The 19291-nt window shown below is 48.2% G+C and overlaps 1 protein-coding gene across 1 annotated transcript in view; it reads left to right on the top strand.

Annotated features, from left to right (window-relative positions):
• Positions 1-19291, top strand: part of LOC131293979 (uncharacterized) — a 95404-nt gene that overhangs the window by 64533 nt on the left and 11580 nt on the right. The window contains exons 8-13 of the mRNA XM_058322029.1: positions 1761-2594; positions 8603-11584; positions 11655-12149; positions 12213-12455; positions 12523-12674; positions 12726-13436. Of these exons, the coding sequence (XP_058178012.1) occupies positions 1761-2594; positions 8603-11584; positions 11655-12149; positions 12213-12455; positions 12523-12674; positions 12726-13436 (5417 nt within the window). The remainder of the gene's footprint in view (positions 1-1760; positions 2595-8602; positions 11585-11654; positions 12150-12212; positions 12456-12522; positions 12675-12725; positions 13437-19291) is intronic.

The following is a 19291-nucleotide window of genomic DNA, read 5'->3' as shown; positions in this document are numbered from 1 at the left end:
CTTCTCCATCGGAATAGGACAAAAAAGACGAGTACCGCGAAAGCCCCGTTCGCTGGAATAAAGCGCTTTAAGGCTGGTTGTGGAAAGCCGACCAGCCGAGCTTCAGCGAAACTATTTTCCCCACAATTTCATCCTCCGACGCCCATCTGCCTTTCTGGTGCGTTATCAACCGCGTAGGCGCCTTACTCGTCTCAATCCTTTCTCCAGGGTGAGTTCGAGTGGAAAAAGTTTCGCTCAAGCCGCGAACCGATGGTCGCTCTGCAGTTCCGTACCCGTCAGTGCGGCCTTTTCGGTGGATTATGAAAATATTTCTCTGAAAAACCCAAAACAACGACGCTGCCACACAACTTGCGTTCTGGGGATGGTTTTTGCGTTGCGCTGTTGTTGCGCCATCCCCACACCCAGATCATCTCGGCCGAGGGTTTTAGTTTGGGCCGGGAAGCGGCCATGCCGCAGCCCAAGCTGGATATCCTTTCGGGGAACGTCGTCACACTGTGCGTCGGTATCATCAGCATTATCGTCGAAATCGGGCGGTTCGTCCGTGTCGGCCCCATTGCCTTCTTGTGCTTCCCTCCGCCTTGCGGTGTCTGCTGTCTTCGCCTTTGGTCGGTTAGTTGTGATTTTCGGTGTTTATCCCGGGTGAGCAACGGAGAACTTTGGCTCTGTGAGGGGGCAGGTAGGAAGGGGAGAAGGTAGAATTTTATAAACTTTACGTCCCCGGACTGCCAGCGTGACCCGGGTGGATTCCGGGTCCGTCCGTTGAATGATGCACTCGACGAAGGAGAGACCGAAATGGTGGGACTCTATTATTATTTATATTTATAATTTTCCGCATGGCAAGGTCGGAAGAGAATAGATGGGAAACATTCGAGAAGACATGGGTGATGTTGTAGATTAAAAAAAAAATACACACACCGACACAACTCTTCGTTCACGAATGGCGAAAGGCAACATTGTTTGTGTCGTCCAACGAGCCGGTGAAAGGCCTCAAAAGGAAAGCGCACGGGAAAAGTGTACGCTCAAGCCCGTTGAAAGGATGGTGAAACCTGCTTGGGGAAATAAACTCAACCCTGGCGCCTCGTGTGGCTCGACACGTGCGGGATCGGAGGAAAACTTTTCCCATGCCCTACGCTCCACGATGGCCCGGGTGGAAATCTTTTGTACACTCTCACAGTCTGATTGATGCGCACAATTCAAAGGGCATTTTTCTTCGGTCGATACGGGGTCGCAAGGGAAAAAAACTGCTGCCCGTGAGGAGGAGTGCTGAGGCCGGGTTTGTTTGGAGCTCGGTGTACAGTTTTGCATGGCTTCGTGATCTCGGAGCAGCCATGGTTCCGCTAGGATGTATCGAGTGTGGAATGGATTTTCCACTTGGGAAAATATGGCACGGGAGTGCATTCGAAAATGTGTGCAAATGTTCCACACGACTTTAATGCGTTGGATCAATAATTGTCTGCATATTTGAAATGAATTCAAACACGTTCAAAAGGCACACCGTTTGGTCTTCAAACCTTCAGTTAACTCTCTTCAAACATCAACGCTCATCCTAACAATCATCATGTTTATAAGCACACAGTTTATCACAACCTTTGCTTCGCTTTATCGCATGCCTAAACGATTTATATTTGTTACACCAAACGCTTGTGGCTTACACGCAACAAACTGCCGATAGCATAAACGCAACAAACTGCGATTATGAGCAGCACAAGTTAAATCAATATATTCCACACTCTGATTTCACTCCGCCACGGCAACGTCAGATATAGACGAGTGTGAGAACGAGGTCGTGGCCGAACGGTGTGCCGGTGGTTGCGAAAATACATTCGGTTCGTACCACTGCCTGCAGGCCGTGGTTTCGGAACAAACGCCAGTCGGGAGCGGAAAAATCCACCAATCGAACGAGGAAGATGATGAAGATGCAGAAGAGCCGGACGACGACGACGACGATGAGGACGGCGATGCTGATGGCGAGAGTGATAAGCACGCGGAAGCTCGCAATCGATTGGCCGCGAATGAATTGCCGCAAGAAGCCCATCAATCAACCGGAAGTGGCCACACACACGTGGAAAGCGAGGACTCGCGAGTGGTGCATCATAAACTGCCCGACCACGGTCGGCACGATGAAGACGCTGACGAGGAGGAGGCTGATGAGGATGGCGACCAGGAGGAGGACGACGGGGTCGATGAAGATGCCGAAAGTGAAGTGAATTCCTCGACGCACCCTCATCGGCATCACCACGGTGAAGGCTCGCGTGCCCCGTACGAACCAACCGACGGGCCGGAAGGAAACCGCGAGATATCCGATCATGAGCTGGTCGAGGAGGAGGAGGAAGCCGATGGCGATACGGACGATTATCGGGACGAAACGGAACGGGAAGCGTCGCCGGTTCCGACGGAAGTGCCTTCGCCTGCCTCTCTAGGTGGAACCGACGTAGAAGCGATTAGTCAGCAAACTCCGGAGGAAGAGCACGAAGAAGATCGCGACGATGGTGAGGATGGCGATTCTGAAGAGGATAATCGAACGCCACCACACGCGGGGTCGACCGGTTGCGGTGAAGGACTCCGGTGGAACCCGGCGACGGGCACTTGTGAAGGTGAGTGAGTCCTCTTCGGTTGGTCGCGCGATTGACGCCTATCGTGCCCATCTGCTGGAAAGAGGAGGGATTTTCACGGCTCTTCCTTGCTTTATGTAACAGCCTCCCATTCGTTGTGTTCCATTACAGAACACACCAAATAAAAAATAACCTTCACCAGTTTGTATAGCAGCTGGTGGACAAGATTAAGATAGGGGAAAGTGTTCCAAAATGTAAGATGTTCGTAAAAGAACAATTTGTAGTTCTGGAAATTAGGCATACAATTACGGAACAGTTTTTTCCGTTTTAATTGTTAATGAAATTAAATTGTGAAATCTTCGTTCGAATAGTTGATTGACCTTATATCAAGCTATTGCCATTCCATCTCACACATGTACTATATTGAATATTAATGGGGGCAAATATGTGACTATGTGAGGAAGTACACGTACCGTCGCTGATGGCTTTTGTCTAATGCCCTGGTGATTGATAGTGGGTTTTTGGTGATCGATAGTCAAGTTAATTATGAAATCACATCACTTTGCTTTCTTATTCTTTAGCCTTCTTTCACAGTCCGAGCTTGACTCGGACAAGCGGATGGAATTTGTTTGTAGGTTTTTGTCGCACGTTTTGTTTCTACTTTCGTTGCGCGTCGTTTATTTGGAGTGAAGCTGCTTCTAAAGCACGTTCTTAAGTGTTTGTAAATTTTTATTCATATATTTGACACTAATCGATGTAATTGAACTAAATTGTTACTTATTATATGACAAATTATTGCTGATCACAATCACAAACAATACATTCACAAACTGACTGAATTTTATGTTTTCTTCAGTTCTAGATCAAAAACTATACAAAAATGAAAAAAAGAGAGACAATTTTTTGAGCAAGTTTCTCACCTTGGCAGGACTGTGAAGGGGTTCATGAAAACATATGTAATGAAGATACGAAATGAAACATCTTCTAAAAAATGATGAATAATTGAAATGTGTGATGATTAACTACTTGAGGTATGTTAATGGTCCGTAATTTCTTAAATGTCCCTGTTTCAAAATACTTGTGCGTTTTATTTTATCGTGTCCATTCTCGACAAAAAGAAACTTTTGCCCATTGCTACACATTTTGGAACACTTTACCCTACACAGAAAAGCTTCTGCTGAGTATGGAACTGGCTGCGGTTGGCGAACATCGGGGGATCGGGTTCGGATCGTTATTTCTTTACAGCGGTTTGGGCTAACGAATTTACGACTAAAGTTTTTCCGCATCACACCACAAAAGGAGCAAACCGCGTACCATGGTGAGCATGGCAAAGAGGAAAAGGGGAGTGTTGCGCGGTTTCGGGGACAACAAGCTCCCGTGTGGCATCACCAGGTTAACGATAAAGGGATGCAAAGGGGTACAAAATAAGGGAACGGAATTGATTCCCTACACACATTCTCACACATTAACACGCACACATGGGCTCGATTGGGTGGAAGAACGCTATGCTCACCTGGCCAGGAGCAATTTGTTACACGTCCTCGCTCCTCCGCACCGGAGAAGAGACCCAACCCGATGTCGCGTAAGGGTGCAGGTTGATAAAATGTTAACGATCCGGTACATCGTAAGCCGATCGCGAATGGGATAATCATTTAAATACCGGCTTCTTTGTGCCATAAACTGCGCTCCATGCTGGGGCGACACGATAGAGTCTAGCGGAGGGAATTAACAGCACGGGCACCTGTTCCGTGGTGTTTGCCAATGGCGTAAACCGATTTGGCGGCATTTTGCTCGGTTCTGAGAGTGAAGTTGGATACCAGCGTTTAAAAATTAGCAAAAACATCCTAAATATGTAATTAGATTCTGAAACATATTATGCCCATATGTCCGATTCGTTCGATTGTAAACGTAATTTTTTAAATGTTTTGTTTGGGAACTGAATCAAAGTGTCGATTACCAGTGTTGTGAGCCAAACATTTCTCCCAAATTAAAAAAGTAGCTTTGTAAAACAAGCGCGAGACTTACGTTTGTTGCGTTATACATTCTTTACCATTATTAAGAGGATTTTTGTCTATGAATAATAATAGACTTAAATATTATATTGTAGAATTTCGATACAAAACCCGTTGAAGCCATAACAAATTTAACCTAATGCAAAATGTTAGGATTCAATTGTATCAGTCATTGTTCTAAAATTGAGGTTTGATAGTTGATGATTTGTGCTAGAGGCTCCAAAATCGATTAAAATAAGCTGCCAAAGTGTTCGCTAACTTTTGAATGCGACTATTTAATATCAGATGATTTGTAACAATTGTTTTAACATCAATTCAAACAATCTGCAAAAATTTGCGGTTCCTAGCTAGCAGGATGAGTTTCCGGAATTTTGCCCAAATTTCAACTAAATTTCCGCCGTCGGAGCGATGTGTGCAGCAAACGCGCACTATTCCGGCCAAACCGCAACACTCTATTTATGCAAATAGTTCCTGTTCCCGTCCGCCACAGCAACACGCATCCACGTCCCCTGCGTGAGAAAGCGTGTGTTTGGCTGTTCCGTCGAAAGTTGGTGCCGTCGGTACGTGAAGGCACCGTCTGCCAAATGCTGTCGTTTGGCGCGCGCGTGCTTGCATTTTCCATCAACTCGCGCTTCTGATCCCGTGATGCGTATGAAACGGTTGTCCCGGTACTCCTGCGCACGTCCTCCCACACACATGCACACACACACACACGACCACAGGGAGGTAGCAGTGGTTAGAGTAGATTTCCCGGTTGCGGTGCCGGCTGTGAAGTCAATCCGGCCAGGATTTCATAACACGAGCGAAAGGCAGGGGGCCTTGTGAGTCCGTTAATTGAATATTGCACAAAGTCTGCTGGCTTTCGTTGCGAGTTTCGAGGGGCCCCGGTGCGTGGGGTGGGAGGAAAAGCGCAGACAAACACGCCATGTGGCAGGCCGGTCGGAAAATTCAAGCACACAATCCACGGACTAGCCAGCGTGCGCCAGCCGGTTGGCGTCTCGAGCTGCAACCGAGCGGGAAAAACAGCCGAATGTGGTTTGGTGGAGAAAAATAATTGTACTCTCGTGCATCCCCACACACTCATGCCCTGGGATCATCGTCACCGCGGTGAACCCCTCCTCGGGAGGGGGGCATACCGACAATTTCGTGTTTCGTACATCGCCGGGAGGTGCTTGACGCCGGATTTGATGGTTATTACAATGTTTTAGCAGCAGGTAGTCTGCACACCGCAGCTGGTCCCGTTTCCGCTTCCCCCGTGCCATTGGCGGAAAAGATTATGACCAAAGTCGTCCCGGGAGCACCGCCGGCGTTGCGCGTTTGCGTGGCCACTGTTAATCATGGGCTCGTAATTTGTTCGCTGATTGCGCTTGTTTCGGGATGTTGTTCGGCGCACGAGGAACACGTGCTTCACGCGGATTCGAAAAGAGCTTTCGAGCGGATTTGGGGGTTTGTCGTTGGCGCTACCGTGCGAGCTTCGGATGCGGCCAGGTGACGCTCGGAATCGACGCGACACCGCAATGTCGTTGTCGTACACGCGTGGAACACTTCGGAACCAGTTGGGTAATTATTGCTTTAAAACGAAGTATTAAGTCGCCTCTGAAGCGGAAGTATTGAAATGGTGACTCGTGATAACTGCAACACGTGCGGAGGTGGGTTGATTTCAACTGGATGTTTAGAAATTGTGCGTCATTGGCAGGGGCCGATGAAATATGCGGTGCTTTCGCAAATTTATTCGATGTTTTTTTTTTTTTTTATGTGGCACGACATCCCCTAGTGGGACAAGGCCTCTCTCCAAAGAGAGTTTGTGTGACCGAAAGACGGTATATTATAGATCGGTGGTCAGCCGTTCGTAATACCGGAGGGTGCCAGACTTGAGATTCGATCCCACACCTGTGGTGTGGTGTTTCCTCGCGCTACCGCTGCGCCATGGGCACCCCTTATTCGATGTTACTCTAAATTAAAACAAACAACTTCATGACTAATACCCTAAATTTGAATCTTATCAAAAGCAATGGACTTCTATTTTTAATGGAAAGCTGATACTTTCGTTATGATATATATTTTTCTTACAGATTATATAATTTTTTAAATAAATATCAAACATCAATGATAAATTGTTATAATTCAGCATTTGCCCTAGTTTGTACAATATGATGCTTACAACTTTCTTTGAATAGTGTTTTTAGCAAAACGCAGAAGCAAAAAGCGAAATGTCAAAATAGAAATGTGCGAAAAATGTACTAATGGAATGTACGCAGCAGAACAACACCGGTCTCTAATAACGTTTACATTAAAAAAATAGACAAATTTACATCGATGATAAAAAAGGTAACCAAGCTAATTGAATGAGGTGGATTTTATTGCAAAGTTACATCTTTTAAATACTTTCCAAAAACATTCCGAGTAAAGGCCAGTAAAGCGGTCGAGAGGCCTTACGGTCCTCGGTCGAAACTTTAGCCATAGCCGACAAAACCAATCGTATAACGATGTTTTTCAGTTGTTACGAGGCATTCATGACCAAATGCTACTCCGTTTGGGCTTTAAAATGTTGGAATAGGTCCTACCTTTCAGTGTTGTAAATGTTTTTTCGATTGGTTGTAGTTAAGAGGCATACAGAGGGTTAGCAGTGTGAGGTATATTAATTAGATAAACTAATTTGTTAGAATTTTGGATCTAGTTTTGTTAGTCCAAAACTTTTTGAAAATATGTTTGGTTAATAGTAAAATAAAACACTCTAAAATCTGGATTGCAGTATATTCAATAACTTGGTTGTGAAGTTATGAAAATTTACGTGTCAGTTGCATGACAGGTTTTGCTCTTCTTTCATTTGGAGTTTTTGCGTTATTTTCTATTTCACTCTGTTGCTTTTTTTGGACTTCCATCATTTCCTCAAAGAACATAGAAACTTTTTGATTGATTTAAATCAATGCTAGTCAGCTTAATAGAAGTGTTACAAAACATAACTGGTATTTAAATTAAGAAAATTCAGTTATGAAATCCCTATGTCTAAGACAAAGTAAAAAAAAGAGGTTATAGATTTCGATCAAAATTAGTAAGGTGTGAAGACCCTAGATCTAATTAGCTGGTTTATACTTATATGTGTATGATACACGTCATCAACATTCCTTTTCTTAACTAATTCTTTCTTAGGTTCTAAATGCAATAAGGCATTATATGTTATTTTTTAAAAAGTATTTTCTTTGTGTTCTTTGTCCAACATTTTTCCACTCCATCGAAACCCCTTTGCATTTGCTTGGGTCACGATAACTCAATGCCATGCTCGATAGTTTCACCCACAAACGGAACCATCAACAGATTGACGCATCATAAAATAATCTCCCCCGACGCCGGCTGTCGGTATGTTACCATCGAACGAATTGAAATCGGGCGCATTTCAAGACATACCGTACCACATTTCGACCACCGCTCGGGAGGAGGAAGGAAATGGGTGGAAGATAAAATGTAACCCGACGACGACACATCCGCGGGCTGCCCCTCCTGGTTGGGAGGTTGCATTATTAGCATAAACACATCGTACCAACCCAGCGCACTAGGTCAACGAACATCGCGAGCAACGTTACGAGCGGAATGTCTCCCGAGAGAAAGAGAGAGAGAGAGAGGTAGAGAAAGCGGCGTTGGGGACACGGCACTAACGAGCAGCCCGATGGTTACAGGATACTGTTTCACATTCCCAACCACCGCGGACCTCGAAACCGGGGATGTCGGTTCTGACAAATTGAATCCCATACCGAGATGATTGTGGAGTTTGTGGTGCCGGTTGGGTCGGAATAATTGCATTTCACCATAATTTGCCTCAATCGGAAGATGTTATCAAATTTCCCGAGACCACTGGCGTCGAGTGGGTTAAGTTTATTACGCGCACTATTGATACGGAATATGTTGATTTTATCAACGCGTATGAAGGTGCGAACTGTGTTTAACGGGAAGCAGTGGTGGGAAAGCTCTTTTCGGAGGGTTAAAGTGTTCCATATCGAGTTATTCTCGATACTTACAGATCTATTTTCCGCTCTTCATCAGATATCGACGAGTGTGTAGAGGAGGAGCACGGCTGCGACCACTGCCAGAACGCGTTCGGTGGTTACGAGTGTATCTGCCCGGAAGGCTACGAGCTCGCCGATGACGACAAACGCTGCCAGGATGTGGACGAGTGTGCACTGGGTGGCGACGAGGAGGGCGACGGTGGTACGATCTGTTCGCACGAGTGTCACAATACGATCGGATCGTTCGAGTGTCGCTGCCCGGAGGCGTTCCATCTGAATAACGATCGGCGCACGTGCGTGCGTGACTTCTGCCAGGATCTGTACGAAAACCCCAACAAGACGCGCTGCTCGCACGAGTGCGCGGACGAGGTCGAAGGCTTCCGGTGCCGGTGTCCCGAGGGGTATCTGCTGGATGCGGTCGACCAGAAGACGTGCCGGAGTGCGTACAGCTGTGACGAGGGTCAGCAGAAGCGATGCGATCCGGGTCGGTGCCGACGGGTGGACCTGGACAGTGGTGACTATCGGTGCGAGTGTCCGGAGGGGTATGTGCAGAGTGACCACAGCTGTCACGAGCGGGATGAGTGTCAGCTGGGAAGGCACGACTGTAGTCACGAGTGCCACAACACACCCGGTTCGTATCGGTGTGGTTGCCCGGTGGGTTTGACTCTGTCGGCCGACGGGAAGACCTGCGACGACGTGGACGAGTGCCAGCGTGAGACGAACGAGCTGGAAGGGCTCTGTGGTGATCTGGAATGTCGGAACACGTATGGCAGCTATAAGTGCGTATGCCCGGAGGGTCGCGAGCTGGATGAGTACGGTATCTGCCGCCAGATGGACCTCTGCCGGAAGGATAATGGTGGCTGCTCGCATATCTGCACGTTCTACAACCGCGAGACGTACTGCGACTGTCCGGACGAGATGGAGCTGGCCGAGGATGGGAAGACTTGCGAACCGGCGGATGTGTGTGGCGTACAGAATGGAGGCTGTTCGCACACCTGCGATCCGAATGGCGAGCAGTTGTGTCGCTGTCCGACGGGAATGGTGCTCGGGGAGGACGGACGTACCTGTGAGGACGTGAACGAGTGCCACGCAGGGAACGGAGGATGTGCACAGAGTTGCCTCAACTTCGAGGGAGGCTATCGGTGCGGTTGCTTTGAGGGCTACGAGCTAGAAGCGGATGGACGTAACTGCGTCGATCGGGACGAATGTGCGAGCGCGAGGGGTGGTGGTTGTGATCACAACTGTCACAATACACCCGGCTCGTACTACTGCACTTGCCACGCAGGCTACAGGCTGGCCGAAAACTCACGCACCTGCGTGGACGTGAACGAGTGTGAGGATACCAACGGCAACTGTTCGCATGTGTGCATCAATCTACTCGGCGGTCATCAGTGTTCGTGCCCCAAGGGTCTGTTCTTGCAGGAGGACGACCGGACGTGCGACTTTGTGGATGAGTGTGCGTTGAACAATGGCGGTTGTTCGCACACCTGCCACTACGAGTACGGGGTCGTAAGCTGTTCGTGTCCGCGCGGATTCCAGCTGGAGTCGGAACATCAGAAGACCTGCGTGGACGTGGACGAATGTGCTGATCGGAACGGAGGCTGCTCGCACGATTGTTACAACACTCCCGGTGGGCACGAGTGTCAGTGTCCGCTGAACTACGAACTGCGGCACGATCGCATCACCTGCCAGGACGTGGACGAGTGCGTGACGGACAATGGTAACTGTTCGAACATCTGCATCAATCTACCCGGTGGCCATCGGTGCTCTTGCGAAATAGGATACGAACTGGGTGATGATCAGCTGACCTGTGTCGATGTGGACGAATGTCGCGATGGATCGCACGATTGCTCACACCACTGTGTGAACGTGCCCGGCGGGTATGAGTGCGAGTGTCCGTCCGGGTTCAAACTGGGCCGAAACCGATTAAGCTGCGAGGATGTCGACGAATGTACGGCACTGCCGGATGATGCCGGATGTGAACATCACTGCGTAAACACGATCGGCTCGTACCACTGTGGGTGCGCGGATGGCCATCAGCTAGCGGCGGACAATCGAACCTGCTCGGACGTGGATGAGTGTAGTGACGGTGTGAAGCGATGCACACATGATTGCGTCAACAAACCGGGCGGCTTCGAGTGTCTTTGTCCGTCCGGGCTGCGGCTCGACATCGATAAGGTGACCTGTGTGGACATCGACGAGTGTCGGGTGAACAACTTCAACGGAGGTTGCTCGCACATCTGCGAAAATACGGCCGGAAGCTTCGAGTGTCGCTGTCCCGATGGAATGCTGCTCGGGGAGGATCAGGCCACCTGCGCCGATATTGACGAGTGTGCCGTGCTGAACGGGGGATGTAGCCAGCTGTGCATCAACCGGGACGGTGGCTACCGATGCGGCTGTCACCCGGGGTACACTCTCATGGAGGACAATAAGGCCTGTGAGGTGTCCAACCCTTGCGCTCTACGAAACGGTGGATGTCAGCATTACTGCAGCCTGAAGGCCGGCCTACCGGTCTGTTCCTGTCGTGAGGGGTACACCCTAAACAAAACCAACCAAGCGTCCTGTGTCGACCACAACGAGTGTCTCCAGCAGCAGGACAACAACTGTCAGCAGCGATGCGTCAACCTCGATGGATCGTATCGATGCGAGTGCTATCCGGGGTACGAAAAGAACGAACTTGGACAGTGCATCGACGTGAATGAGTGTCTCACCGGGAACGGGGGTTGCGGACCGAACGCACAGTGTATCAATACGGCGGGCGGGAGTCGGTGTGTGTGCCCGGTGGGTTTCAAGCTGACACAAGATCGTAAGAATTGCGTGGAATTAAAGGACAACTGTAAACCGTTCGAGGCACCACCCAACTCGGAGATTCGTTGCTCGCGATCGCGTCACAAGGCGCAGTTGTTCTACCGGTCCAAGTGTTTCATCACCTGCAAGAAGGGCTACAAGCTGCACGGACCCGCCGTACGGCACTGCAACGGTACCGGAGAGTGGGACGAAGGAGAATCAATCTGTGTTCGTAAGTATCTTCGGGTTAGATCATGGTTCACAATAAAGGCTACTGATTACAACCATCTCGTTTGTTTCAGCGCTCGCTTGTCCGAGACTCACCCGTCCGGAAAATGGCGTAATCCTACCGGTGGCTTGCACGGCGGGCAAAATCTTTGCCAACGAACGGTGCGTTCTGCACTGCAAGCCTGGATTCAAGCCACTGGCCAAACGGACGGCCGTGTGTAATCTCAACCAAACGTGGGTTCCAAACGACAACCTCCAGTGTGTCCCGATCACCGGTGTGGCGAGGCAACCGACGACTCCGGCCACACCGGCGTCCATCCCCATCAAACCGTACATTCAGTGCCCGCCAGACGTACACGAAGTTCTACCGCTGGGACAGTACACGATGAAGGTGCGCATGGAGCGTCCAAAGACGAACGTCGACTGGCATCAGTACGTGGACTCGCATCCACCGTGGGGCAAGCAGCTGGAGGTGGAACTGCCCGCCGGCGAGACGACCGTTACCTTCCGTGCCCGAAGTCCAACGTCGAACGTCAACGATGTGTGCCGGGTTGTGATCAGAATAAGAGGTACGATTGTTTTCATTTTCTCGTAGAGTAGGAATTACATCTAATTCTGTTGTTTAATTCCAGAGAGGAAGCCACCATCCGTGTTACACTGTCCAGAATCGTTCGAGGTGCAGCTAGAGGCGTCCGAATCGAGCCGTTCCGTATTCTGGGCCGAGCCCAAGTTTGAGTCCCAGTCGGAGATCAAGCAGATCTACAAGTCCAACACCCCCGGCCAACCGCTGTCAGCTGGAGTGCACTACGTCAACTACATCGCAACCGATGCGGACGGATTGAGTGCGAACTGCAACTTCCGGGTCGTGGTGAAAGGTAAGATTTCGAGTGTTTGGAGCGTTGGGGCAAAGCGTTAGTAAACTACTCCTCTCTACTACGACAGCTGCCCCGGTGGAGGTTCTGGAACCACGGCGCCCATTGAGTGCCTCCGGCGGTCCTCCGAGGCCGGCAGAAATGAACCGGCTGGAAAACCACGAATCGTACCTCATCTGCCCGGGCCAGCCACCGGTTCGTCTGGACGCCAGCCACTATCCCGTAAGTAGCCGTCTGCACATTGTTTTACACACCATTTGGCACGGGCTGCAGCCGGACGTACACGCCACACAATTACCAACACCACACTCATCAGCTCATGCTGCGCGCAAACTGCCAACCGACGCTGGCGCTGGCCGCTCACCGCAGGCCCTTTATTCGCATCCTCATAACCACCATCGCTATCGTCATGAACACCCACACCAACATAACCGCAATCACAGCCTGGGGCGGGCGGAAGCCGTGCTCAATCAAACCGCACCTATCCTGCCGACGGTGGGCCGTGGCAATCATTCTTTCGCCGGCGTGCTGCGGGTGACGCTTGGCAACGGTACTTCCACCAGCGTCACCAGCGTCGCCAACCGGACGCGCGATGCCTCCGGACTGTTGCGCACTTACCGTCCACCCTTGGGATCCCGGGCGTCGTCGACGGCCGCTACTCACAAGCATGTCAGCGGCAACTTCACTCACCGCACGCTTCGCACGGACCTTCACCAACATCATCAGCATCATCTTCACCACGCTCATCATCATCGTGCTCATAATCTTAATCTCGGGCAGGCGCTTAAGGAACCGAGCGCCACGGTGCATCGATCGCGTATCATACACATCATCGAGCATCGATCATCGGAGGGATGCTGCGAGGAGGAAGGGAATTGTGACGATGAAAGCACTCGATCTCGGGCAACATCCGGCCGGGAACCGGCCGCCGGAAGGACGACGGAAGGGGTTAGCGTTGAATACTACATCGACATATTTCAGTGGGTGGGCCAACAGAAGGGGATGGTCTCGGAGGAACGGAGCCGGAGGTCTCAATTACCCTACAATGGCCGTCAGTATCCGACACGCCACCCACTCCAGCCGCGGGTGACCGGTGGACAGGGCAATTATTAAATTATTCCATGACGGGTTTGTTGGGGGTCGCGGCTGTCACATTCGAATGGGTTCGCTTGTGCGCTTGCCCGACCCAGTAACCAAATGCCACCGTGAGGCTGTGTCGATGATGATGACGAGGTCGCAGCGACGATGACGAAAAGAAAGAGTGGACGTTCCGCTATTCTTTCCACGCACGACGTACAGCTCTCAATAATTGATGGTACAACGTTGATTGGCACGGGTTTTACAAAAATGATGGATAATTCTGATTCCAAAATTCTGAAAAAGAGGTACCGTCGTGCATGATAACTCAATAATGATGTTAAATTAATTTCAAAACTCGTACAAAAACATTACTTGTTGATTTCATGCCTGTATAAAAATCACAAGACAGCAGTTTTACAATTCGCTCAAGTATCTATGAATACTTACGATTAGGATTCATCCTAACGAGCGAGAATAAAAAAGTATACAAAGAAATTAGCGGGGACGCTTACCCGGAGTCGATTGCCAGACCGCAGGGGTCATCGTTTGGCGACCACTCAGCTGATCGCTGAAGTTCCCCTTTTGACGTATTTTCCGAGTCGAATTGACTGATGGCTTCAGGAACGATAGTGTTTCAGATATTTACTATATTTTTACATTTGTTTCAGACACTTACTATAGTTTCTCTAGATGAATTGTCAATTTTCTTTAACTTCGCTATCGGTAGTGTGGAAAAAAGCCTCGTTCCTTTATATGAATTGGGTTTTTTTTATTATGTGTGTTTTTATTATTGTAAATTTGAAACGGGCGTGTCTCAAAATGCCTCAAATCTGATCAATTTCATCTGTTATCTGTGCAACTTTTTATAATCTTAAAATAATATGTTTATATTATTGTTAGCTTAATCGAATGTTTTGATTCAAATACGTTCTTGTCTGTAGCTGAACAAAAGCCTTCAAAAAATTCGGTATTTGCATAACTAACAGGTACTTGAGTAAGAGGACTTCGCCATGCCACCATCGGTGACTAGGGTGATAATCTTATTACGTCGCAGAAACAATTTTGTGACATTCGAATAACATATTTTATAGTAAATGTCTCCAGAGTTAGTCGAAATAGCGAACCAAACCCATTTTTTACAATTTAGTTACTATCGAGGCTAAGATTTATAAATCATGCCAAGTAAAACGTTGTACCCAACGTTGTACCATCTCTTTTAAGAGTGCCTGTATGTTCTCAAATGACTTGCCGTGACAGTTTTTCAGGAAATGTCTTTTACTTGTACTGATTAAGATTTTCTAGGACGTAATTTGATTTATGATAAACCGATTAAGATTACTCAAATATATCAATAATCACTGTACTGTAGATTTGATGTGACTTAGCCATATTAGGATATGTAATTATTTTTAGTTGAAGAAATAAGAAATCCCTGGCATAGTAATACTTTAATCAACTTCTGTCGAAAAAAGACATCATTTACCTTATTTAAGCAATTCGGTAAGAAGAACTTTTTACCACGTTCCCAATGCGTGCTTTCGAAACTGTTTTAGAGTAAGATTCATTTAATTTATTTCACCGTCCGTCTGTAAATATACCACGTCCATCTAACTCGAATCGAACTCATCATTGTGCACCGCTCGGTCGGATCACGAAACGGTTCTGTTTGGTTTGAAAACAGATCGATTACTAAGATTAAACAATGTTCCAATTGGTGCCTCTAGTTGGGCTTCCATTGCCGATCAAATATTCATTTTACAGCTCTTAGCTAAACATGCCCTGCACCGAGAAGTAGAGGCCAGTCGTACTTCGATGCATTACCAGATGGACTCGGGCGAGCTGCAGTTCCGTTTCGGTCCGGAACTTTCGGCTGAAAAGGGGACTGCACCAAACTCCGACGAGTGAAGAGCTAAATGCGTTAGAATGCTTTGTTGTTTGATTCCCAACGGCTCTCCGATGATGCGACATTGAAGTTCCATTAAGTAGGATCATCCACCGACTGCGGGCATCCATCCCAGGGGAACCATTTGTGAACTATTAGAAAATGTAGACCTCTCTCCAGAACCTTTCACGTACGAAAACAGAAAGCGGGCCTGTACGAGTGCGTCAATCGACGGATTCCGAAATTGGTTTATTAGGAATTTATTTTCGTGCGTCCGACAATCGGAAAAGCAGTTCCGTGGAAAAGGAAGACTTTTGTTTTTGGAATAAAAGAAACATCAGCAAACTACATAAATGCTACCCGTTATTCTCGGAACGAATGTAATGGCTCGAAAACGGTTCAGTAATGAAATAGCTAGACTTTGGAAACGAATTCCGCAGGACAATCCTCCAAACACACGCACACACATACATCCTTTGAGTGAAGCCCGCTGCAAAGTAGAAGCATCCTTCATTTTGCACAATGCTTTTGTGTCCGCACACACCAACAAAATGTTCGTGACATCGGGGCAAAATTCTAGCTCCGATGCAAATATGCATCCATTGAAATGCTTCCCACGTCATCGTCACCGATGGGCCTGGGAGCGGGGGGAAACGAGCGCGGGAACTTTTAACTCTAACGCCTGTCAAGGGGGTTTTCATGTGTGTCCCGGCAACAGCCGTAGCCCGGGGCCAAACGAATTGTTTACCCCCCGCCGGGATCTGGAGTGAAACCACGGACAACCGAAGGGTGGGCGAATGTGTCGCCAAAGGCATTCCGAAGTTGCGGAGGCTACAAAACAAATTTCGAATTGGCCACGAATTGGTTCGTCAGCCAGTGAGGACACACGGGGGAAAAACACGGAGGGGCATGAGAGCGGGTGAGATCCTTGTGACACACATTCCGACGAACTACCCGCCTGCCTACCGGACGTCCGTCCTTCCGGCCCCGTAGTGTCAGTTTTATTTTCGGATCCAACAGCAGAAAGGATTCAATCTACTTGTTGTTTTCCGTTTTGTTTTTCCCTTTCCCTTTCTCGCTTTCTGCCCACTGTACATTATTTGATACTAGTTCGGTTCTGCATGATTTTTTTTCCCGTCACTACTTTCATATGTTTCGTTGGTTTTGCCGAGCAACGCTTTCGCCTACTGTGCTTTCTTCTGTCACTCCTTTTCACCGCCACAAAGCCAAGCGTTTCAATTCTGCGTACAGCAGCGTATAAATTCGTATACATCAAAAGAATGTTTGTTCGGGTTTGCATCGCGCTTTGACAACGTGTCCTTCGGGAGCTGCGCTTCCGGTGTGGTTGGGCGTTCATTGTCGGTATTGCTGTCCCCAACCGGGAGGCTGCTGTTGTTGCTGCTGTTCAAGCATTCCACTGTTCGTCCGTGGCAACGCTTTTCAGTGCATCGTATGCCGGGGAAAATGGAAACACCTCGCGTTGGCATGTTTTTCTTTCGTATCGCTTCTACGGTAAGGATTTCCCGTTGCAAAAGCAAATCGTAAAGTGTCTCGCTCGTCATGCGAGTTGGGTTTTTATCCTGCTCCTGGTGCCGGGTGGCATAAGCCCCGCGGCATTGGAGTTCTCCGTCGAATGTGCGTTCGATTGTATTCATATCCTTCGGTAGTGTTCGCCATTCACGTCCGTAAGTGATGAGTATCAAAGCCGCTCGCCGGTTTGTGCGATTTTCTGTGGAATGAAATGGGCACCGTGCAGGATACGTTCACAGACACACACACACACACACACACACACGCATTCTTTTTCCCTCCTTTCTGGGTGATGAAACGTGGCATGAATGATCCGCTTTCGTTTTGTCCGCTCGGACCGGGCAATAAAGATATCCCGATAAGAGCAGCCAACGGAGGGAAAGGGACAGCCTGACGCTGGACCTTGAAGCGGGCCAAGGATTCATCGTCGGATTCAAATCGACCAACGACCAACCCAGCGGAGACGGAAATAACTCAGGAGATGTTTCGTCCACCCGGTCCGTGCACGGATTCTGCAGAAGGATTACCAAGGATTCCGAGCGTGTGGCACATCGGTGGAAAGTGCCTCGTCCTCGGGCGGCCCAATAATAGACCATCGGGTGGCCGTCGGGTTAAATGAAAATAATAACTCACCGGAAGGATTTTCGGATAGATTTTAGCTCCATATTGCCCTGGCGTGCCGACGGTGGGGTGGGATTTAGAATAAACGATGTGTTTTTCTTTCGGCTTTCGGTCCGAGTTGGAAAGGATCTGGGAACTAAAAAGAAAAAAAAACAAGATGGAAAACATGGACGAATCGCTTATGGAGTGCTGCCTTCGGCGCCATAAATATTATCGACAAGGCGCTTAAGGCCGCCCGACACTCGGTCGATACAATTTAACGACGGGAAATGCGGCTAATTCCGGTTGGGTTTTCCATCAACCCATCGACAATATTGGTTTCATCATCCGGGAAGTTGCGTTTGAGGATTGAAAATTTAGAAAAAATAAAACCAAGGAACGCTTTTTTCCCCTAATGATAGTCACATGACTGTTTTCCATATTTTAGAGCAAACATCTGCATCCTTGCCAAGATGTGCTGTAATCGTTTTTCAGGGCAGAATCTTTTTCGCAGACTTTTTCCTCATCAATCAACGTACCGTAATACCTTTCCGAGACGTTTACGGGAAACTCCCTACAATGAAAAACTATGCAAAAATGGTTTGACCATACGATTTTCTACTCTGATGAAGCTGAAAAAAGCATTTAAGAGCAACATACGCTGACGGCTGGCGAGAGTTTAGAACTTTAAACGGTTCAGTGCAATTGAAACCAGCTTTGTGTCCAATCATGCTTTAATATCCTTTTTCCTGCCCCCCACTAATGGCCCTTTGGTTGGGAGAAAATCCGCCCCACTTTAGCGATGAAGAAAACCCGACACCCGATACGGCTAGTGAAATGCGGTTTATTTTCAGCAACGTCATTTCCATCATCATCATCATCGCAATCATTATCAAAGCGACGGTTCGTACATCACCGGTGCGGCAACAAATGAAGCTTCGGTTTCAGCCATCCATGGTTCATTGAATGAATTATAATTTGATCGATATTTGCTGACCACAAAACAGACCTCGAGGCCGTGCACTAGCATGGTGTGGGTTAAAATAGACGCCACGCAGCGACACGGTTCACAGTGGCAAACCGGTGGCGAAAGCTGGGGTGAAACCTTTCATCTGTCACCGGCAACCCTCGCTGCGATCGCTTCCGGGCAATCTCTTATAACTGAATTGCAGTTTAGAGATTGATTATTATAGCGGGTAATTAATTTCAAAACATAAACAATTATGCTGCATGCATAGGTTCAAATGCCGCTGGCCGAGTGTGGACGGGTAATTCGATGCGTAGTGCATCACATCAGGTGGCAATTATGCTGTAATCAACACACGCTCAAGGCCATGCAGCGTGCGTGAAGATGAATTGAGCTTTCAACCATGACTCGTTGCTCCGTGCATGAAATCAATTGTTTATTGTGACGGATATGTATTTGAACGATTCTAAGCAGCTGAACGATGTGGTTCGTACCATGTTGTGTAATTTCTCAAGACTCGGTTTATTATGTGTTTACTGCTTCCGAACATAACATCAGCCGGTGTAAGAACGATCGACCACCGATTTGCAATATTACACGTATTTGCTTCGAAGAGAGGACAAATCTCAAATCGTGTTTTTATAGTTGGGGAAAGTTATGGGAAAGAAATCAAATCACACCTCTTAAACTGTACGCAACAACCATCGTGGATGACTCAATGTAATATGGAAATAGTTAGATAAGCAAGTGTTTAAAATATTAAATAAATTGATTTGGTCG

This window comes from Anopheles ziemanni, chromosome 2 (assembly GCF_943734765.1).
Source record: "Anopheles ziemanni chromosome 2, idAnoZiCoDA_A2_x.2, whole genome shotgun sequence".
Taxonomy (NCBI): domain Eukaryota; kingdom Metazoa; phylum Arthropoda; class Insecta; order Diptera; family Culicidae; genus Anopheles; species Anopheles ziemanni.
Note: the sequence above shows the minus strand (reverse complement) of the source record. Positions and strands in the feature narration are given on the sequence as shown.